The sequence below is a fragment of the Vipera berus genome (assembly GCF_964194415.1).
Source record: "Vipera berus genome assembly, chromosome: 7".
Classification (NCBI taxonomy): Eukaryota; Metazoa; Chordata; class Lepidosauria; order Squamata; family Viperidae; genus Vipera; species Vipera berus.
The window spans coordinates 23,964,783-23,988,908 of record NC_138209.1 but is presented as its reverse complement, the minus strand read 5'-3'; the positions used below and the strand labels follow the sequence as shown (position 1 = coordinate 23,988,908).

General features: G+C 36.1%; 2 protein-coding genes across 3 annotated transcripts; both read left to right on the top strand.

The window, feature by feature from the left end:
* Positions 1 to 2,105: 2,105 nt before the first annotated feature.
* On the top strand, positions 2,106 to 16,341 carry CFI (complement factor I). 2 transcript variants are annotated; one of them, XM_081332094.1, is made up of 14 exons: positions 2,106 to 2,427; positions 2,588 to 2,843; positions 3,332 to 3,482; positions 4,195 to 4,358; positions 5,386 to 5,496; positions 5,619 to 5,723; positions 7,375 to 7,401; positions 8,463 to 8,492; positions 8,774 to 8,809; positions 9,160 to 9,263; positions 10,145 to 10,251; positions 13,071 to 13,348; positions 14,664 to 14,765; positions 15,517 to 16,341. In XM_081332094.1, exons 1-14 carry the CDS (start codon positions 2,365 to 2,367, stop codon positions 15,732 to 15,734), a joined length of 1,752 nt encoding a protein of 583 aa, XP_081188220.1. In that variant the 5' UTR covers positions 2,106 to 2,364; the 3' UTR covers positions 15,735 to 16,341. The 2 variants fall into 2 exon arrangements, with proteins under 2 accessions (XP_081188220.1, XP_081188219.1); XM_081332093.1 differs by having other exon boundaries at positions 8,460 to 8,492.
* Positions 16,342 to 18,369: 2,028 nt separating this feature from the next.
* Positions 18,370 to 23,971, top strand: PLA2G12A (phospholipase A2 group XIIA). Its single transcript, XM_081332518.1, has 4 exons — positions 18,370 to 18,912; positions 20,388 to 20,464; positions 20,914 to 21,079; positions 22,869 to 23,971. Exons 1-4 carry the CDS (start codon positions 18,693 to 18,695, stop codon positions 22,985 to 22,987), a joined length of 582 nt encoding a protein of 193 aa, XP_081188644.1. The 5' UTR covers positions 18,370 to 18,692; the 3' UTR covers positions 22,988 to 23,971.
* Positions 23,972 to 24,126: the final 155 nt, after the last annotated feature.

Below are 24,126 nucleotides of genomic sequence, written 5' to 3'. Positions count from 1 at the left end.
TTATGACTTGTGAACTTCAGCTCCCAGAATTCCTCAGCTAGCGTGCCTGGCTGAGGAATTCTGGGAGTTGAAGTCCACAAGTCATAAAAGGGCCACGTTTGAAGACCCCTAGCCTGGAGCTAATAGTATGTGTATTAGATAACTCCTGAAGCGTTCCTTAGCCAAGGCTTAGGTATAGGGACTGCTAGAAACCAATAGAATAATTGTTAGATTATTACTGAAACGTTTATTATTTTATTTTATTTATTTTATTATATTTATATACTGCCCTTTCCCGAAGGACTCAGGGCGGTTTACAGGGTGATTAAAACAAAAAAATACAAAAGTTAAAAACAGTTAAAAAAATTACATCCATCCCTGAACAAATAAAACCCCAGTTAAAATTAAAATTAAAATTAAAATTCTCAGCCTGGGCCAGAGAGCTCGAAGAGCCAGGTCTTCAGGTCCCGGCAGAATGAACGGAGGTCGGGGGCAGTCCTAAGCTCCACTGGCAGCTGGTTCCAAAGGGCGGGCGCACCCACTGAGAAGGCCCTATCCCTGGGTGTTGTCCGCTGGCAATCTCTTACCGGCGGTACCCTGAGAAGACCCTCCCTGTGGGAGCGCACTGGACGAAGGGAGCTTGATGCCGGCAGCAGGTGTTCCCTCAGATAACCCAGACCCAAGCCATTTAGGGCTTTATAGGTCATCACCAGCACCTTGAATCTCACCCGGAGGGCAACCGGGAGCCAATGCAGCTCGCGGAGTAGAGGTGTTACATGGGAGTATCGGGAAACCCCCATCACAACTCACGCGGCCGCATTCTGCACCAGCTGAAGCCTCCGAGTGGTCCTCAAGGGCAGCCCCATGTAGAGAGCGTCGCAGTAGTCTAAACGGGAGGTCACGAGCGCATGAGTGACTGTGCGTAGGGCATCTCGGTCCAGGAAGGGTCTTATATATCCCACCTCATCCTTCCTTCTGCTTTAGAGAAAATGTATAAAGCTTTATTAATTCTGTGGTTCTTGGTTCCTTGGTATTTTGGCCAGGATCCCTTTTCTTGGAGTGCTTCAATAAAAGAAAACAAAACCTGCACCTTGTGTCTGGTGTTCTTCATCAGCCTCAGCACCAAGCTCAGACCCGAATTGGAGACAACAGGAAGGAAGGAAGGAAGGAAGGAAGGAAGGAAGGAAGGAAGGAAGGAAGGAAGGAAGGAAGGAAGGAAGGAAGGAAGGAAGGTTCCTTTAGGACTGATTGATTCTGTCCTTTGAAATACAAAATCTTTAAACAAAATACACATCTTGATAAATAAAAAACTGAAGGAAATAACAGCTAGACAACTTTAATATTAAAAAGCTTGAGACAATGTGACATTTTGCTGTGCCATTTTATCGTATTTCATATAAAATACATCAAAGGTCTTGTATTAGGGTTAATATCCTGAAGCAGTTCCTAGCCAATATCTTGTTACTTATTAAACAACGTTTCCTGGGAAATTCATTGTTACACTATTTGTTTTAATTTTGTAATACGAGAAGGCAAGAAAAAGTCAATCTTCCCTTTTTCAGCTAGAGGTAGAATAAACTAGATATCTGTGTAAAAAGAAACTCAGCATTGTTTTTATTTCTCTCCACTTCCTTTTCAACTCTTCTTAAAAATTATAAATGTTATAAAATCTTTCTATTTCTCTCTACTTCCTTTTTACCCTCTGCCTAAAAATGAAATTAATCTTATAACACTGGTTTTAATAGGGTGATCATCAATCTTATACAAGTAGTGCTACACTAATTTGATTTTAATGCAAATGAGAATCTAATTGATGATCCTGCATACTGCTGCAATCTCTAATCTAATTGCTTGATATTCCATAGTTTTATTATTTGATTTGTATTTTAGTACTATTCTGCTTTATTACTTTATCTCCAACATAAGGAAGAACCTATTTGCATTTCTCTCCTTTCTAACATACCTTTCTATTCTAAAGATTTGAGCAACTGACCAAACATAACCTTGATATAAACTTACTGTTTATTATGCAAATAACAGCCAATCACGATTTGTTTATTAGGACTGTTCTACAGAGGTACATAAAGGAAGTGCCTCCGTAGAAAACAAAAGTGTTGAGGCAGGGTTTGGAGGATTAAGCACAAAATAGCACAAATAAGCGTTTTCTTTATATTACTTTTTATAGCAATCTTTTCTTGTACTTAGGGTGAAACTGAGTAGAAGAACCTTTTCACAAGAGTCAAGAATTCTAGAATCACCACAGTACAGAGGTGATTTCAGTATTATATTTTAAATATTTGTTTATAGTTAAAAATTAAACACAGGTAATCTAAACTGAGGATTTGAGACCAAGAATCTGTTCTGGATGTGCAGATTTTCTTCATCATGACACAAGGATCAGTTCTTTTGTTTATATTATACCTGTCACATCATGTTTTTGCACAAGGGGTAAGCTTTTTTTTTAATTAAATTGTGGTTGAGAAACTTTCCTTGCTATATATTAAGGTGTATTTTAAGCTGTTAAATAAACTTCCTGTGAAGTATATATTTAAAAACCTTAAGGGAACGAGGTAATTTCATAACTTGTGTTTTCTTTTCTTTTTTCTAGCAAAACAGTTACTTGATACAGGAATGCTTGAACAACAATTACACAGAGAAATCTTGTGAAAAGGTTTTTTGTCAGCCTTGGCAGACGTGCATAGAAGGAACTTGTCATTGTAAAATACCTTACCAGTGCCCCAGAAATGGCACTTCAGTTTGTTCCACTATGAGAAGGAGCTTCCAAACTTACTGTCAGCTAAAAAGTTATGAATGTCGCCAAAGATTGAGCAAATTTTTGAGCAGAGGCGTGTGTAACCGTGAAGGTAAAAAAAAGACTTTTTTTTCTTTTTCAGCCATCATTAGTGAGAGGAGACAAGCTTTAAGACTGAAGTACAACATCAAAATATTTTTACAGTGATAAATACTTTGAGTAATTCTGTTCAATTTTGGGCCAAATTCTAGTGATTGCTATGTATTTCCCCTTCATATGCCTGGTTTTCTTTCATGAATGGCTCAAACGAGAGTAGGATTGTGAGACGTGGGCTACTAAAAATAAATTGGAGGGATAGAGACTGTCTACTCCTTGCAATCAGAAGAAAGTTCTACTAAACTCATATTTTTTTAAAAAAATATTCAAGTGGCATTTTTTTGGACAAATATATATTTGTAGATATTTACATAACAAGTTGTTTTATTGGAGCATTTGTGCATTACTACTATAGATTAGCCAGTTTATAGCTAATAAAATCGATCTTTGTCTTTTTTAAGGTGCATAAACATAAATATTAATAGACCTTGTTGTGTTTTCTAGCTCACTTTAATGTTCTCTTCAGTCATAAAAATGCAAGCTCGGAAGGAATTATTCAAGTTGAACTGAGCAACTCAGAGAAATCATTCTTATGTGAGAAAGGATTCACCATCCATGAAGCAAACGTGATCTGCAGACATCTTGGTTTTGCTGAGTAAGATTTTCTAATAGAATAAAATATTTTCTGCTAATAACTTTAAATAAAATACTGTTTAGAGAACAGTAGCTCTATTTTACTTCCAATATCTCCCTTTTTTAAAAAGAAATGAAAATATGCTAGAGCAGCTTTCTCCAGTGTGTAGATTTACAAGTATCATTACAAAATCACAATGTATTGATAATATCTATGAATAAAAATTCAATCTGTTCACTTCATGTAGCATCAGCAAACTTTGTGGGCCAAGATCTTCATTCAGTCTTGTGTAATGCAGTGAGGGCAATACTTAAAAGTTGGAATGGTCAGGGGGAAAAATAGATGGGGCCAAAGCAAAAATGTTCAATTAAATTCACTTGAATGAATAAATATTTTATAGCAATCATATAGCTGCTTCTTTATGGCCAGAAGAACATGAAGTTTTTAAAAAGAGGACAGCACTTATTTTACTTGATAGAAAATTATTTTTTCCCTCAAATAATTCACTATGGGTGGATGAGGAAGAGGTGATTTTCTATTTCTGATTATAGAATAAACTATTAACCAAAAAATAAAATCCTGAAGAAGATACCTCACTGTTGAATTACAGAGTGCTTGGTGCACTATGAACTTGATTATTTGTTGTCAAACATTCCATTACCCAGAATGCTGAAACATGAGCATTTGAATACGTTTGATTTGATTTGATTTGATTTTTTGCTGAATTGTACAGAGGAGCTGATGGCATAAAATATGTTGAGCCAGATGAAGACCAGAATTCACATGAATGCCTTAAAGCAACTTGCAGAGGGACAGAGACAAGTCTAGCTGAGTGTGGTTTAAAGAAATTGCGTTTGACCAAGGTGGCTAAGGTGATATGCCATACAGAACAAAGAGGTTGGTAAAATGTATATTATAAATAACTAGCCAATTCTGATATTATAATTAGAAGTTACAGTAGAAACAAAAGAAATATGCAAAAAATATAATGCAAAATGCTGATTGTCAGTGTTCCAGCCAGGCATATCCACTTTCAGTCTGTTGCCTTGATTTTGTTATTCTCCTGACAAGAGACAATCAGCATTCTGTAGCCACTCCAATGATCTGGCCTTAGTAGGGTTTTTTGTGAATGGATGTGACTGAATCCTAATTGATTCAATTAGAAGAGGGCATTAAGGTCATTGAGTTCAATCCTCTTTTCTGTCCTAGAAGCCAAAATGAATACCCTGAAAGATATCTCTCTAGTGTTCACTTAAATTCATATGAATGAAGAGAAGTTACTATCTCCTTCATTCATTCATCAATGATTCCATTGTCCAGCTGCTCTTGCTATCAGAATTTTCTCCCCTAAAATTCAACTGATGCTTTCCAGAGCCATTACTACAGGTTGTCCTTGACTTATGACCACAATTGAGCCCAAAATTTCTCTTGCTAAATGAGACATTTGTTAAGAGTTTTGCCTCATTTTCTTGCCATAGTTGTTAAGTGAATCACTGCAGTTCTTAAGTTAGTAATATGGTTGTTAAGTGAATCTGGATTCCCCATTGACAAGGGACAAGGCTTGTCGGAAGATTGCAAAAGATGATCACATGACCCCAGGACAATCGTCATAAAAATGAGTCAGTTGCCAAGTGTCTGAATTTTGATCACATAACCATGGAGATGCTGCAACAGTCATATGTCATGTTTTTCAGTACAGTTGTAACTGAAAAATGGTCATAAGTCACTTTTTTCAGTGCTGTTGTAACTTTGAACGGTCATTAAATGAACTGTTGTAAGTTGAGGACTACTTGTAACTGAGGATAATGGGAGCTATCTATATTCCAGCAGATTTGAAAGGCAACATGTTGGAGTAATCCGATTTAGCTATTTTATTTTCCACACCATCATTAACAAACTATTGCTTTTTTATCCAACTTGTCAGACTGTAGGCCCAGAGAATTCCGCTGTGTCAATGGGAAATGTATCTCTTCAGCTAAAACATGTGATGGACTGAATGACTGTGGTGATTTAAGTGATGAATTATGTTGCAAAGGTATGTTCCTTTTGTACATTTATCTGTTATATATAAACATATGTATTCATAGTATAGCACTTGGTATAACTTTTAAGGAGCCCTTACATATTATATACTCAATTATTATTTTTTTCCAATAGCCTGCAAAAAGAAACATTTCCATTGTAACTCAGATGTGTGTATTCCAAGCAGCTTTGTATGTAACAATGAATTGGACTGCCTAACAGGAGAAGATGAACTCAATTGTAAGCATTGCTTTCTAAAATTATCTATGGCTAGGTTAAAACAGTAATTTCCCCCATGAATATAAGCATTTTAATAAATTTCAGATATCACGTTAGAATCAGCTATTATTGCTATTTAAAATTAGCATACAATAGAGGTTTTTCTACAGCTGGCTGGATTCCAGTTGGGCGAATATGATAAGCACACACTCTGGTAATGATCTGATAATCTGATTTACAACAGGGATGTCAATCTAGGTTGGTTGAAGAGTTGAATGAGATCAAGGGGCAATGCTTTCGCTTTGAAGCCTTCTTGGATTTATGCATTTCCTAAAAAGAAGGGAAGGGAAACACCTGGTTTCTCACGTGTTCCATCTAACCCCCATTTCCCTCACTGGAAATGAAGAGTGAATCAAGTGAAATGGCTGGAGCTAGTTGACTTCAAAACTTTGTATGATCAGGAATGTGGGAACCGCTGAACTGATTTCAAAAAATTCCTCTCCACAATGGGAAAGACTTATATCACAAACTGGCAGGAACCACCTTACAGTTTCCCAACTGACAATGACAAACAAAGTACATTTTGTCACTGATAAGGCAGGATTATTGTTGGATTCTTGGCATTGTTTGAGTTTGGTTGTTTTTTCTGTAGATGTTTCATTACCTGTTCTGTAAAATGTCAGCAGGAAAAAAAAACAATCTCAAAAACAATGTATGTATATTCTCTACTAGGGAATGTAGGATGTAGAGGTAGTCCTTGACTTACAACAGTTCATTTAGTGACCATTCAAATACAATCGCACTGAAAAAAGTGACCATTTTCACACTTACGACCATTGCAGCATCCCCAGGGTCACATGATCAAAATTCAGATGCTTTGCAGCTGACTCATATCTATGATGGCTGCAATGTCCCAGGGTCATGTGACCACCTTTTGTAACTTTCTGACAAGGAAAGTCAATGGGAGAGCCAGATTCACTTGACAACTGTGTTACTAACTTAACAGCTGCAGTGATCCACTTAACAACTGTCGCAAGAAAAGTTGTAAAATTGGGCAAAACTCACTTAACAAATGTCACACTTAGCTACAGAATTTTGGGGCTCAGTTGTGGTCGTAAGTCAAGGGCTACCTGTATATTGTATTTTGGAAGAATGCTATCACAGTGGGCATCCACTAGTTTTCTCCTTGTCCCCCCAAATAGGTCCCAAAGGAAGGACAAGGCACAGGTAAAAGTCAGTGGAGTATCCACTAATGAAGTGAGTGGATCAGATAAACCTCATAGATTCCAAATCTCTGATTTATGCAAGCATCTTCTTGTTCTTGGTATCTTACATCCAAAGAGCTTAACTTCTCAAGGGCAATGGTGGCTGAAAGTATGCAGAACTGATCAAGAAAACTTAACAAAGATTTCTTTGTTTAGAGAAAATCTAATTACAGAAGGCTGGTATATTATTCATTTTAATATGACTCACACAGGATTTTACTTGGAATGAATACAATCACTTTCTTTTTTTTTTTTTAAAAAAAGTGAGTTTTGTGGGCCTAATTATTGCAAGTGGGTTGAAACAAACTGGTTCACTTCACATCATAGTTTGCATATGTGATTTTGTATAAAATTTGCACTTTTAAAATTTTAAATCATTTTTTTGTATTCATGTATATTTTTAATAGGTAATAAAACTGGAGGAAGTAAAAAAGGTAAAATTCTTTGTATGTTTTTTTCTCTATTTATTCTAGTCTTAAATGGGATTGTCTCTTATATCCCAGCTCTTTCCTGGAAACCACTTAATAGGGGTGGAAGTTGTCTGATTTTTTGTCTGGGGTAATAATTCCACTGAATAATTTTAATAAGCTCTGTCTGTGTCCTTGGAAATCTCAATTTGAAAGGGAGCTGTGAATATGTTTAAAAAGTCATAAAATAAACTTCATATGCAATAATTAGAAAAATAAGATTTTAAACAAGGACTTTTATATATGGGCTGCAATTGTCTGGATGACAATTAATAGCAGTCAATGAATTTATTTTTTTAGCATCTATGAATATAATAACACCGTGGAGATTTTCGCATTAGGTTTCAAGGTTTATATTCTTTTTGTACTATAAAAATAAGTCCATGAATTTTGTTCTATACAGTTCATCTTTTATTAATGTCATACTGAATATTAATTGTATAATAATTTTCTTTGTCTACCTTTCAAGATCTTATTTTTGACACTACACTTTGGTGTTAAATAAGATTTAAAAGGCAAATAATAAGAATTTCAGCTAAATGTTAATTGTCCCAAAGGCACTTTTTCAAGAGGCAACTGGACTTTCTTGTTTTTCTTTGAAGATGTTTCACTTTTCATCCAAGAAGCTTCTTCAGCTCTGACTGGATGGTGGAGAATGGAAGTATTTATACTCCTTGCAGACAGCTGGTCATTTGCATTCTTTTAGAGCAGGGGTGTCAAACTGCTGACCCATGAGCCGGTTGAATCATACAGAGGCCGTGCCCACCCCAGCTCTGGCAATGCAAAAAAACTCAAGATACACACGACACATCACGTGATGTGGCAAGTTTGACACCCGTGTTTTAGAGAGTTGTTGAGGCCACTTAGAGGTTTATCTGTGTCCTTCTTGGATGAGAAGCAAAACATCTTCAAAGAAAAACAAGAAAGTCCAGTTGCCTCTTGAAAAAGCTCCTTTCAGACAACCATGACCTGGATGATTGAGAATCTCCATAGCCATCTAAATGTTAACTATTATTTTATTTCAGTAGAAACAGAAGGAAGAAGAACAAGCAACAAAGGTAAATTTGACATCCCTGCTCTACTGCAATCCTACCAACAATCTGCAGCATATGATACTCTGTTGTAGTCATAGTCCACTAATTTACTTTTATATTTTTTAAAAACAGATATTATGTGCATGTGGAGACCAATTCTAATTATTAAACATCAAAAAGCTCTTAAAAGCCACATAGATGGGACAGTCTAATGTTAACAAGTAATTGTTCAATTAAAGTAATTTATATATATTCTCTACTGGGAAAATTTCTTTTACAATACTTTCAAATTAATTTTCTTGCAGAAGAATCAAATCAAGTTATACAGTCCATGGATGAAGGTAAATGTGTAGATAAATTAGCATAAAACCTGATATTTTAAAAACAATCTTCTTTATTTTCATATTTTTAAATTCTGAGGATGTGACAATGTCCCAGTAGGGTTGGATACAACAGTTGAATGTAAAGCAATTTACTAAACTGAAATATCATCCATTTTTAAAGTAGCTCTGAACAGAACTCTAATTTTACAGTTATTAGAATTTTACTATATTGATTTTCAGTGGACATCTGGGATAACTCTCTAAAATTAAGACAATTGTAGAAGTAGTTAAGATTAAATCTTTAATAATAAAGGCTTTAAAAAACCTTAGTGTATGAGTATTATGACACTGTTTATGTTTTATTAAAGAAAGAAAAAGGACAAAGACTTTATTTCCTGTACTATCCTGTGGCATTACAAATCACACAGTTACTCGTCGGAAGAGAATCATAGGTGGTTTTACTGCAAAACCGGTAAATGCAAAGGATGGCAATTGGTTAAACTATAACATTGATAAAAAACACATAAATAGCGTACTAATTGGGTGCAATACAGGTAGTCCTGAACTACAACTGTTCATTTACAGTAGCCAACATTTGAAATTACAACAGTGATGAAAAAAGTGATTAATGACTCTTTTTCACATTTACTATTCTTGCAGCATCCTCACGGTTATTTGATCAAAATTTGGATGTTGGCAACTGACATGTTTTATGATGGTTGCAGTATCCTGGAGTCATGTGATCACATTTTGCAACCTTCTTAAAAGCAAAGTCAATGGGGAAGCCAGATTCACTTAACAATCATTGCACTAACTTAACAACTGCAGCAAAACACTTAACAACTGTGGCAAAAAAAGTTGTAAAAGGGGGCAAAAGTCACTCACTGTCTTGCTTAGCAAGGGAAATTTTGGGCTCAGTTGTGGTCATAAAAGTGCCTCAGAAGTCCACAAGTCATTGAGTGCTTTTGTAGCGCCTCAGAAGTGAATAAAGGGTAAAATCTGGAGAATATAATGAGAAGTTAATTTTTGTGTTATAGTTTCAATCTTTTATGTCCCTGCTTTCTTATTTCTCCCTTCTCTCTTTCTCTAGTCTAGCTGTAAGATAGAGAGCCAGAATGGGCAGCACAAGTAAAAATAATGTTCTGTAATATTTGGAGAATTGCTATTCATTCTACACATTTTGCTGATTCTGTAGATTAAATAAATCCACTAACGGATAAAAGAAGAGCTTGCTGGGTATATATGTAAATGTTTATCAAAAGCTGTTCTGGTTTTTAAAAGTGCAATATCTGTAACAATCCAGATAGTTACCGTACATTGTTTTTCTTCAGTCTCTTTCCCCTTTTTTAATAGCATGAATTTCCCTGGCAAGTGGCCATTAGAGGCGAAGGGCAAATAACGAACTGTGGTGGGGTGTACATTGGAGGCTGCTGGATTTTGACCGCTGCACACTGTGTTCGGTAGGAGACCTTTGGTATTGTTATAATCCCTTAAAGTTCTAAATTAAGCTGATTGGGACTTTCTTGTAACGACAACTAAAGAAAAACAGAACTTCAGATAAAATCTTATATTATTTTATTTATTTATTTATTTTTATTTTTATTACATTTATATCCCGCTTATTATGACCATAACAGCCCAACTATTTTTAATTATAAAAGTTTTCTTAATAAATCTATTCAAAGTTATTTACTTAGTTCTGGAAATATAATAAGAGAGAATCACATTCTGCTTGTAATATGTATTTGTGAGGAAGATCTACCTCCAAAGTCTTCTTTTGGATAATATAGAGTGGTGGTTCAATGTGGGACAGAGGTAAGAAAGCCATCTCAAAGTTCAGTATACAGTGCTTGTGGGATTAGACAAATAGAGACATCAACATAGGTGCTTGTGTTTAAAGCATCTGCTGGCTGAGGAATTCTGGGAGTTGAAGTCCACAAGTCATAAAAGTGCTTTGGTAGTGCCTCAGAAGTCCACAAGTCATTGAGTATTTTGGTAGTGTCTCAGGAGTGACTAAATACAGACTTTTTAATGAATGTATTTGTAATATGTATTTGTGAGGAAGATCTACCTCCAAAGTCTTCTTTTGGATAATATAGAGTGGTGGTTCAATGTGGGACAGAGGTAAGAAAGCCATCTCAAAGTTCAGTATACAGTGCTTGTGGGATTAGACAAATAGAGACATCAACATAGGTGCTTGTGTTTAAAGCATCTGCTGGCTGAGGAATTCTGGGAGTTGAAGTCCACAAGTCATAAAAGTGCTTTGGTAGTGCCTCAGAAGTCCACAAGTCATTGAGTATTTTGGTAGTGTCTCAGGAGTGACTAAATACAGACTTTTTAATGAATGTATTTGTAATATGTATTTGTGAGGAAGATCTACCTCCAAAGTCTTCTTTTGGATAATATAGAGTGGTGGTTCAATGTGGGACAGAGGTAAGAAAGCCATCTCAAAGTTCAGTATACAGTGCTTGTGGGATTAGACAAATAGAGACATCAACATAGGTGCTTGTGTTTAAAGCATCTGGCTGAGGAATTCTGGGAGTTGAAGTCCACAAGTCATAAAAGTGCTTTGGTAGTGCCTCAGAAGTCCACAAGTCATTGAGTATTTTGGTAGTGTCTCAGGAGTGACTAAATACAGACTTTTTAATGAATGTATTTGTAATATGTATTTGTGAGGAAGATCTACCTCCAAAGTCTTCTTTTGGATAATATAGAGTGGTGGTTCAATGTGGGACAGAGGTAAGAAAGCCATCTCAAAGTTCAGTATACAGTGCTTGTGGGATTAGACAAATAGAGACATCAACATAGGTGCTTGTGTTTAAAGCATCTGCTGGCTGAGGAATTCTGGGAGTTGAAGTCCACAAGTCATAAAAGTGCTTTGGTAGTGCCTCAGAAGTCCACAAGTCATTGAGTATTTTGGTAGTGTCTCAGGAGTGACTAAATACAGACTTTTTAATGAATGTATTTGTAATATGTATTTGTGAGGAAGATCTACCTCCAAAGTCTTCTTTTGGATAATATAGAGTGGTGGTTCAATGTGGGACAGAGGTAAGAAAGCCATCTCAAAGTTCAGTATACAGTGCTTGTGGGATTAGACAAATAGAGACATCAACATAGGTGCTTGTGTTTAAAGCATCTGCTGGCTGAGGAATTCTGGGAGTTGAAGTCCACAAGTCATAAAAGTGCTTTGGTAGTGCCTCAGAAGTCCACAAGTCATTGAGTATTTTGGTAGTGTCTCAGGAGTGACTAAATACAGACTTTTTAATGAATGTATTTGTAATATGTATTTGTGAGGAAGATCTACCTCCAAAGTCTTCTTTTGGATAATATAGAGTGGTGGTTCAATGTGGGACAGAGGTAAGAAAGCCATCTCAAAGTTCAGTATACAGTGCTTGTGGGATTAGACAAATAGAGACATCAACATAGGTGCTTGTGTTTAAAGCATCTGCTGGCTGAGGAATTCTGGGAGTTGAAGTCCACAAGTCATAAAAGTGCTTTGGTAGTGCCTCAGAAGTCCACAAGTCATTGAGTATTTTGGTAGTGTCTCAGGAGTGACTAAATACAGACTTTTTAATGAATGTATTTGTAATATGTATTTGTGAGGAAGATCTACCTCCAAAGTCTTCTTTTGGATAATATAGAGTGGTGGTTCAATGTGGGACAGAGGTAAGAAAGCCATCTCAAAGTTCAGTATACAGTGCTTGTGGGATTAGACAAATAGAGACATCAACATAGGTGCTTGTGTTTAAAGCATCTGCTGGCTGAGGAATTCTGGGAGTTGAAGTCCACAAGTCATAAAAGTGCTTTGGTAGTGCCTCAGAAGTCCACAAGTCATTGAGTATTTTGGTAGTGTCTCAGGAGTGACTAAATACAGACTTTTTAATGAATGTTAGAAATACAGTATCTATATCTATGAAACTGAAAGAGTTAAGAGTATTCACACCATTAAGTTGACTCCTTTGCTTTGTTCAGGAATCCAAATTAATTACTAACAGAAGGCCATGTAGCTTCCACTTGAATACATTCAGCAAAGGGAGCTCACCACAACTTTGGCTAATTGAATCTACCATCAAATTATTCCTATTGTGGGGGATTTTCTCTAATCTTTATTAAGAATCTGCCTTCCTATCAATTGGGTAAATGTGTCTCTAAAAGTGGAAAATTATATAAAACATTTTGGTTCTTAATCAACTCAAAATCTAATTGGAGCCAAATTTACTTTTCTATTAAATATTTTAATCAATATTTCTCTTCCTCTCTTTTTTTTCCTTTTTGCTAGGAGGAGCCGTCTCCATATTTATAAGATTTGGACTGGGATAGTAGACTCAATGAAGTACAGTACAAGGGTAGACACATTTTCTTTAAAGGACATGATAATACATGAGCACTATAATGCCAAAACATATCAGAATGATATTGCCTTGCTGGAGATGAAAACGAAAAATGAGGGGACTCCATGTTCTCCACGTCATACTGTGCCAATATGTATTCCCTGGTCACAATATATGTTCGGAAGTGGTCATCAGTGTAAAGTTTCTGGCTGGGGACTTGATGAAGGTAATGCTTACTATTTGGTGAGGTTATAAAAATGTTTTCTTCAGAGCGAATATACACACACTCTAGCACCTATTTAAGCTCCAGTGACTGGGTTCCATTTGATGAAGGAAAGCAAAGAAGGTCCCTTTTATTTATAATGTTGTAATTGTTGATTGGGAATCATCCAGTTTGATATAAGATGGGTGGCTAGATAAATGTTCTAAATAAAACATTTGATGAAGGAAAGGAGGTCCCTTTTATTTATAATGTTGTAATTGATGATTGGGAATCATCCAGTTTGATATAAGATGGGTGGCTAGATAAATGTTTTAAATAAATAAAATTTACTAGGTACAGGTAGTCCTCACTTAACATCTGGCCACTGTTTGAAGTTATGACAGACACCCCCTCCCCCAAAAACTACGTATGACCACATTTTGAAGTTATGGCTGCTGCAGTGTCCCATGGTCCTTTGCCTTTACAACCTGCAGCATGGATGCTGTAGCAGCTACTCAGCCTCTCTCCCCCCATCTCACCCTGGCGGGTCCCTCCAGCCTTGGGCCTGTCTATGCCCCATTTATTTTCTGAAGATCTTTGGACCTCATGTTGGGGAAGGAGGGCAGGCCACTTGTCCCTGGGATGTTTGGCTGCCTCCCAGAAGAGACTTCCAATTTCAGCATTCCCATAATTCTTTACAGGCATGTCAAAATGGCACCCATTTCCCAGAGACTGCCATGTGGCCCAGGAACAGACAATACTATTCTGCTTTCCTAATGCAGTCTGCACAGAGCTGAGGAAAGAGCCAGAGCTCTGGAGATCTTCAAACTATAAATGTGCAATGGATGACAGGGGTTTGGGGAGGAGGTCAAAGGCCTGCAGCAACCTGGTGAAGAGGAGGAATAACTGCAAGGACCTGGTGTGGGGGAAAGCAGATCCAAGAGCTGTGGGGACCCTGAGAAGTGGAGAGTGGAACATTGGGTATCTCAAGAGATATGGTAGACCTCGACTTACACCTGAAGCATCCCATACTCCATTTAATGGCCCACATGGTCTTTTAACGACTGCATTAGGGAGAGCAGAGGGTCACTAAGACTGTCTCTCTTAACGGCCAATACCACAAGGAAAAAAATGTGCAAAAATGCAGTATTCTTAAATAGGATGAAAAAATGCACTATTATATATTTTGAAAAAAGACATACATTATTTTTTTTAAAAAAATGTAATTATTATTTGCCACAAAAAGAATTGGCTCAATTGAGTCAATTTGAATTTGGAAATCATTTTATAATTAAGATTTCTACTGATTCATCTGACTCTTCTCTCATTTCTTCTTTAGAATTCACAAGACAATATATTCTTAAGTGGGGTTATGTTACTCTAATGGATAACTGTTCAGAAATCTACAAGAATCGGTATTTCAAAGAAATGGAATGTGCCGGTGAGCATGAAATATATCATTCTTGCCTCTATTCTGACACCAATACCTGAGCTTGTAGATAGAAATGGACCATCAAATGTTGGGCTCAGTGAAAATTTCAATATTAAATATATCATCCCAATCTAGAATGCATTCCTTTCCAGCCATCACAAACCAATTATGGATAGGTAGTTAAAACGTATGTCTTGTTTTGAGAAAGTATTTCATTGGAAACATCTATTCAGCTCTGGGCACACTAGTTTATTATGTGCACTTTGGGTTTTCTTCCTGATTGACATTGTTTTAATTCAGTATTAAAAGCCAGTATAGAATAAAGGTTCACATATTGAACTAGGGATTTGGGAGATGTGAGTTCAAGTTTACCTCAGTCATAGAAGCTTAATGCTGACATTGAATCAATTACTATCACTTCAATCACAATATCTCAATACCTCACAGGATGGTCGGTTGTGGTAAAAATGGGACAAGGAATCCTGTGTATATTCCTTAAACTCCTGGAGGAAAGACAAGATGTAAATCTCAAAAACTAATAAAATAAAGTAAAATAAAATAATATTATGAGTGATAACAATAGTTTAAGTGCATGAATTACAAACACTTTAGATTAAAAGTCATAGCATACAAGTAATATACTGCATATGCGTAGTAATATGTTTTCAGTGAATGACCAGAAAATATCATGTGAACTTCTGCTTTAAAATATAAAATGAAGAACGTTCATAGGCAACTCTTTTTGTTTTTCTTATTTCAGGTACTGATGATGGTTCTGTAGACGCCTGTAAAGGTGATTCAGGAGGACCTTTGGTTTGTTTTGACCATAACAATGTGGGATATGTCTGGGGTGTTGTGAGCTGGGGTGAAAACTGTGGTGAAAAGGGACATCCTGGAGTTTATACAAAAGTGGCACTCTATTTTGATTGGATTGCTCAACATACTGGAATATCTCTCATTTCCAAATATAATTTGTGATTGTTAGAATGCAGATATTTCCCCCTTTTACCTGCATTAATGAAGCAAAGATCAATTAGAAAATTGGTGTTCAACATATATTAAATTCTGTTCAACATATATTAAGTATTTGAAGGTCAACTGATTTAATTGAGCAACAATAGTTTCTATACAATTTGAAATTTTGTTTTGTTTTATTGTTTGTGCCTTTGAGTCAGTCTTCTCCTGGCAGCTGTCTAATCCCTGCAATTTTGATAAGTTTTCAGAAATGGTTTGCCTTTGCCTCCTTCCTAGGGGCTGAAGCAGAGTTGAGTGGTCCCAGGTCAGCCAGATGGTTTCGTGTCTAAGGCAGTTTTGAGCCTGATGCTTTAACCACTATACTAAATTGGAAATGGTAGAATTATTTGAAACGTCTTCCTAAGTAGATATATATAAAAGTATATTTTTACCCTGTGAAAATCTCTAGTACTTAAAAGCTTACTTCAATATGGATTATGCCTAGAGGAAGAGCTCTAGTGACTTATAAAATTTTACATTTATGGCTTTAAAACCTTGCTGCTTTTTAGAAACATCTGCTCTATTTTGATGTATTCACTTTGTATATTCAAATAAAAAATGATGCATGCAACAAGCAATAAGTTTCTCATTAGTTTTGTATTAAGATCCACTAACTATGCATGGGAGTGATATAATAAAATTGCAACTATAAATAAAGATACATCCTAGAATATAAACATAGAATGTAAACATATTGTTATATAAACAATACAGACATAAATATAAACTACTATATACTGTTCTCCAAACCATTTAAATCCAGGATGTGATGAAGGTGAAACATATCAAACTGCACAGATTTCTTACAAAAATGCATTGCACATTATAGACAGGTTTTTACGTTTTAGAAACATCATAATTTGGTAGTATTTGCTGAAAAAGATTAAGAACCTTGGACATGCAGCTTCAGGTGAAAGCAGCTTATTTACTCTTAAGACAGTAAGGACAATGTTTCCCTCTTCTCTTTCTTATTTAAAATGGCAGAGAACCCAAAGTGATTTATATACATTTCTAGGGCAGCCCAATGTAATTGAACCACAAAACAAAAAGGAGCTTGACAGGATTAGGATGTTTTTTTCTTTGAAAGGTGGAAGTGCTAATAACTACAAGGTTAATAGATATACAATGCTGGAGGCATTGTTGTGGTCAGCAAAAGATTAAGGCAACTTCAGAAGAGATAAAAATTAGGAAACAGCATTAGTTTAAGAAAACTTTGTAGGGGAAGGGAAGGGAAGATGCTCAGGTATCCACTGAGGTGAGGAATCTGACAGCTGTCCAAAAGCACTATAGGCATAAGGTGGAGATGAGTGAGTCACTGCTGAAGAGAATGGAATTGGCAATCTGCAACCAAGACATGATATCAAGGGAAGTGTGTTCTTTCCCAGGTGCAAAAATGTAGGATGTGAAAAAGAGATTGAGCTCACTAATCAAACCTAAAATGTAATAATGCAGATAATTCACCATCCAATGAATTTACTCAATATATGCTCCTTAATTGAATTATGTGTACATGAAGAAAGGTATACAGTGGAATAGCTAAGGCTCTGTCTTCAGCCCAGTTCTATTTCTGGCTGCACTAATGGAAGTATATAGAAAGTTATTGTTTCTCGATGTGCTGGTCAAACTACACTTAGAATATCATGTCTGGTTTTGTTCTACAGAAGGATGCTGAGAAAATGGGAAGAGTGTAAAGAAGAGCAATAATGATGGTTAGGGCATGGAGGATGAATTCTATTGAAAAATAGTAAAAGAACCTAAAGAGAAAGCGAAAGCGAAACATGACACCGTCTTTCATTAGTAATAGTCATCAGGAAGAGGGCATGAATTTATTAATAGTGCCTAAAGTTAGGACAAGAACTATGTTGAAACTGTAAAAAATGGGATGCAGATTCAAAATGAGACATTTCCTGAGAACTATTAAGCAGTGAAACTTTTGGAGTTGTTAGTGCTCCATCACTGGAGATTTCCCCTCACACTTCAACACATCTGATGCAATTTGTTGGTTGGAAAAGATGCTACAGACTAACGTGTTGCCCTCAAATGGAGGAGCGGTATGCACAAAGTTTCACTAACAGAACAGAACAGAATAACAGAGTTGGAAGGGACCTTGGAGGTCTTCTAGTCCAACCCCATACTCAGGCAGGAAACCCTACACTATTTCAGGCAAGTGGTTGTCCAATCTCTTGTTAAAAACTTCCAGTGTTGGAGCATTCACAACTACTGGAGGCAGGTTGTTCCACTGATTGTTTTAACTGTCGGGGAATTTCTCCTTCGTTATAGGTTGCTTCTCTCCTTGATTAATTTCCATCCGTTGCTTCCATTGAATCCATTGGGGACGGAGAGTCTTCCCGCAAGGGATCACCTGGGAGGCTTCGTACTCTTTGAGATTATCATAATATAATAAGCTGTCCCTTCAAGTCAGGTTTTGAGTGTAAATCACACTGGAAAGCTTTGAATGCCAGAGAAAACTGCTTCTGTCTCTTTAAGGCCCTTGGAGGAAATCTGTGCTAAACCACTTCTGGGGTAATTGAAGCGCCGGCTCGGCCTGATTCTTTGCGCCACGACTTCTTATTTTGCTTCCCAAAAGGTTGGCAACGCCCTCCCTTTTTCCCCTTCCGCCCAGAAAGGGGCTGGGCGATCTGGGGGTGTTGCGGAAGCAGGTACCGAAAGCTTTTTGCGGCATGGTGGATGTTTTCCAGCCTCGTCTGACTCTAGGTGCGAGGACCCTGCGCGGCCGCTATCCGCGTGGGTGAGGGGCAGCTACTGGGGCGGCGTGCCCGGAATGAGCTGCCAGTTAGCATTTGGAGAGATCCAGCCTTTCGCCTTTCCCGGAACTTTTCCAAAGCTGCTGTGTCCCGAGTTCCAGAACCCACGGCGTTCGTGCGTGGGAGTTCTAGAACTCCGGCCCGCGGGCATTCGGAGATGCCGGTAAGGCGAGCGGTCTTGTTGCCGCTGCTCGTGAGCGGGGCCTTATTCGCCATGCTGCTAGAGCCGAGCCGATGCCAGGAGCCCGAAACTCCGGATTGGAGGATGACATTGAAGACCATCAGAAACGGCGTTCATAAGATCGATACTTATCTAAATGCTGCTCTGGATCTCCTGGGAGGAGAGGATGGACTCTGTCAGTATAAATGCAGTGATGGTAATAATAATAATACTATATTAGAAGAAATGAACGTATGTTTGACTATTTGTTATGAAGCCAAACAAGTTTAATGAATTTATTTTTTTGTCTATGCAAAGGTAAGTTAAGGGAATGGCATAAAAATAAATAACAACAAAAACATATAAAGTGCTTCTTGCTAAAGTCAGGCAGATCTGAAGTTCAAACAGTGAGCATCCCAGCCAGCTTCATTACAGGAAAAAACAGGGTATAAATACAATATATTTATTCAAACCAAAAAATGTCTACAGGTTGCAGATGACAGATGTAAAGATTAATGATGATAAACTGGAGGTTGAACAGCATATTCCTATATTTGGCTATTTTAGAAATAATCATACTAAATTTAGTGGAACTCAATCCCAGGTTATAGGATTGAAGTCTCATATTTGCACTTTCAAGAGATGCCTAAAATATTTGTATTTAAAATAGTAGCAATGACAATTATATTGGCTCCTTACTGCATACAATATAGTCATTGTTATATTTTATCATGATCTCAAGCATATTCAGTTCCTGTTATTTTGTGAAAATGCCAAGGATTATATTGCAGAAGGCAGAAGAGATTATTTATGTAAGCATCAATTCTGCTAAATGGATTAGAAAATTTGGAAATGGATGTGAAACATAATCCATTTGTCTTTCAACAGTTCTTACAAGGTTAGGTTAACTCATTGAAACCCAGTTTTCATATATTTATTGCTTTAATTCTTTGAATTTATTGTGGTTTTACAACCTTAATCTTATGTCTATATCATTAGGGGAGGCCTTGGCAACTGGTTAAATGAACCTCTACATATTAAGTCTAAAATAAATTAATGGAACTTTATTAACATGCCCAAACTGAATAGCTATTTTTTAAAAAAAAAACTTACTGGCATTTTAATTTCATAATGGATATCCAATACAGCACTTCAAAACAATTAACAGAAGATAACTCCAAGGACCTTTAGTGATCCAATTGGTCACAATTTGAGAAATGCTATGCAGTTTTATATTCATTATTTGGTAAGCTCGTTCAATTCAAAGGGAATGATTTCTGAATAGATGTGTACAGTACTGTGAGATTAAGTTGTTTAGCTTATCATTTTTATATAATTAAAATAAGACTATTATCTTGCTAAATTCAGACAATTGAGGCAATAGATGAAAAAGTGGTATGGATATGGAACTAGTGACTTTGGATCAAATCCAGAGTCGGTGGAAATTCAGGGGGTGACCTGGTAGTTGCATTTCATTTTATCCCAAGTACTTCACCATGTCATTGTTAAGAGGAAAAGTTTGGAGGAGAAAGTGCTATGTATAATACCTTAAGTACCCAAAGGTTGTGATATATATCTAATGAATAAATGTTCATATATCTATAACAATAGATTAATCAATTATTAGCTTGTTTTGAGTGAGTCTGGAAAAATCAGAAGCATTTTACATATTCTAAACTTAATATTTTACAGGATACAAACCTTTACCTCGCTATGGCTATAAACCTTCACCACCCAATGGATGTGGTTCTCCACTCTTTGGAGTTCATGTAAGTTGCTAACAGATGTGCAGAATACCCCATGTATGAACTGATCCTTTCATGGAACCCATGGGGGGACTTGGTCCAAACACACATTTTGGATGTTCAGGGTGTGCACAGAACAAAATGAATTTATTTTTTTTCTAAGTAGAAGTGGCGGTTGGGGGTACAGGAAAAGTCAAAGGTATTAGCAGCTGAAGTGAGGGAAGGCAATGGGAAGATTGAGAGGTGACTGCAGAAATGGGAATATGCCATTCTGGGACTTCAGCAATGGCAGAGTGGGAGGGAAGGAACTGGGAAAATGGGGAATGGATGTTCATCAATGCATATTGCAGCATTCCCATCACCTTTCATCCACTCTTAGAGCTCCTTCAGAAGAGAAAATTTCTTAACTTTATGGGCTTTAAATAGTTAGCATTGAACTCTCAAGATGCTAATCGCTAGAACTTGTTTTTCAGTTTGACATTGGCATTCCTTCAATGACAAAATGCTGCAATCAACATGACAGATGTTACGACACTTGTGGTAGCAAGAAGCATGATTGTGATGAACAGTTTCAATATTGCCTTTCAAAGATTTGTAGAAATGTGCAGAAGACATTAGGAATACCCGAGTCTGTGCAAGGTGAGCCATTCTTGACAAATATGGTGTGATAAGAGATTTACCAAGATTATATACTGCTCAAAAAAATAAAGGGAACAGAAAATAAGACATCCTACTATTTTTTTTTATTGAAAAGTTTTACAATACATTTTATCTTTAACAATCCCCCCTCTCCCTCCACCCACCCCTACCTAACCCTCCCTATCCCTCCCCCCCATTCCCCCCTCCTCCCCCCCCCCCGACTTCCCAGAGCTAAGTACAAGGTATAAAAACAAAGAACAATCATAAACATCCATATGCTAACAACAATAAACTATTAAGTCTATCGCACTCTAGTTCATATAAAATGACTACAAGCAATACTAATATTACATAAAAAAGGAAAGAAAAAAAAGAAAAGAAAAGAAAACTTATTCAAATGCTAGGTGAAACTTTTTAGTCCCATATTTGTTCTGGATATAATCAATCCACTTTTTCCACTCCATAATATAACGTTCTTGCGAATGATCTTTCAAGTAAGCCGAAATCTTTGCCATTTCCGCCAGGTCAGAAACTTTTAGAGTCCATTCTTCTATAGTCGGCAGTTCCTCCTTTTTCCAATATTGACCTATTAAGAGTCTTGCTGCTGTGATTAAATTCAACATCAACTTAATGTCCACAAAGACATCCTACTATTAAATACAGTACATTGTGTTGTTTAAGTGTTCCCTTTATTTTTTTGAGCAGTATATAATCTGAGCCCAACTAAACAGAAATTTAAACCAGAAGATCAGGTTAATGTGATTACATTATCTATGACTTGGTTCTTCTATATGTTCAAATGGATAGGTATGTACTTACGTTCAGTTATTTAAAGGAAATCATGTTTGAATAAAAAATATAACAAAATTACCCATTAAGTTTTATTTAAAACTCTTCAGATTAAACCATCCACTTAGTTTTCAGGATTAAGTTAAATTACTTATAGGCTAAGCTAACTGTTTCTCCATCTAATTTTTTTCTCTTTATTTCCTTTAAATAAACTGTGGATTTAAAAATGTTCTGCAAGGAAGAGGATGGGGATTTAAGACTAAATATTATGGAGAGAAGAAAATGTCCAAGTTTTGCTTGTTAAAAAAATCATAGTGTAGCTTCACAAACATATTTCTGATTATAATTTATTGGTATTGTAGGAATAATTAAACTATACAGGTAGTTCTCAACTTTAAACCACAATTGAGCCCAAAATTTCTGTTCCTGAGACATTTGTTAAGTGAATTTTGTCCCGTTTTACAACCTTTCTTGCCATAGTTATGTGAATCACTGCAGTTGTAAAATGAATCTGATTTTCCCATTGACTTTGCTTGTCACAAGGATGCAAAAGGTGATCACATGACCCTAGAACACTGCAACCTTCATAACCATGAACCAGTTGCCAAGCATCCAAATTTTGATCACGTGACCGGGGATGTTACAATGGTCATAAGTGTAAAAAATGGTCATAAGTCACTTTTTTCAATTGATATTTAATACCTACCATTTATGTTAGTTGATTAATGTAGAAATATTTCTGATGGGGAAATAAGGGAAATTAGCTGTTTGCATCACTATTCTATGTCTCCTGTAAACAATGCCAGTTCTAATTCTAAGTCTTATTGGTAGATTAATTCCTGCAACTTCAGTTTGGGTAAAGTACATAGCATTAATTGTAATTTGAGTCATTCATTGCCCAAAGATATGATTGTACTATGGTTTATTTATCTTTTCTCCTCAAGCAGACAATGACAGCTTTTCTTTATTGTACTATTAAAGATATTCCCCTATCTTGCAGCTTGTGAATCTACAGTACAACTAGTGTTTGATGCACTCATACATCTCGGATGCAAGCCATATCTTGACAGTCAGCGAGCTGCATGTATGTGCCAGTATGAAGTCAACAGAGACCTGTAACAAGATTTTTCTGAACCCTTTATTGTTACAAAGCTGTCCTAAAGAGATAGTGAACATGCAAATGGACTGTCTACTCACCAGGAGAATACACTAATTTGCATATTTTTATGTAGCACTTCTTTCATCAGTTATGTATGCATTCTTAAACTTTAAGGATCAGGGGCACCTCTTTTAGAGATGAATTGGATATTTTAGCAACTGCCTTAAGTAGATAGGATTGTCAATGAATGCTGCTCTAAACTGAAGTGAATACTGAAGATGGCATGGAATAAAGACAAAAAATGTAGGTCAATTCTTGGGGTCACAATCAATGAATATCTCTTCTGTTTGATTTTTCTTATAGAAGAAAAATACCCCCAAAGACAAAAACCAAATATTTGAAAGACTTTAAAAAATATGACTGGCAATGTTCAGTCATTTGTATATTGACATTGTATAATTTATGTAATATTTGTCTCTACCACAAAACAGCTGTTTTCCAATTCTCCAATGATACTGTAATTCTCTGAAAACAATATATAGTTTATTAACTATTTAAAAAAATACTTCTATTGAAGAGAAATCTCTATCATGAATTGCAAAACCAGAAAATGTTTGATACAAAGATATTTGTCCTTTATTATATATATTGTTAAAATAATATATCCTTTTTATTCTGGAATATCTCAAAATTTAATTTTAAGACTAATTTATCATTCTTATGATTAGGAATTGCTTTAACAACTGTGCAAGGATTCTTTCATGGGCTTTGATAATTTCATTGTTTTTGTGACATCAAAGTTTTATATAGTTCTCATTCCCAAAGTTTTTTAAATAATGACTACTGAGTCAGATTCTGCCTCAAGTATAAAACTGCTGAATTACTTGATCTTATTTGAAAAACAGTCTTTGATGCATTTTCTTCTAGTGCCTTTATTAATGAAATGGACATTTTAAAAGTGAATAAGTATGAAATAAAATTATCTGTTTAGAAAGGGAAAAAATTAAACATGCTAAATTGAATATATGTCATGTATTTTATTTCCATCAACAAAATGTAAGAAAACAACTTCTAGAAGAAGAACTTACAGGATTTACTTGATGAGCTTTTTATTTCATTGTCTTCCACCATTTTGTATTTGTTAGCCTTTAGATAGTAT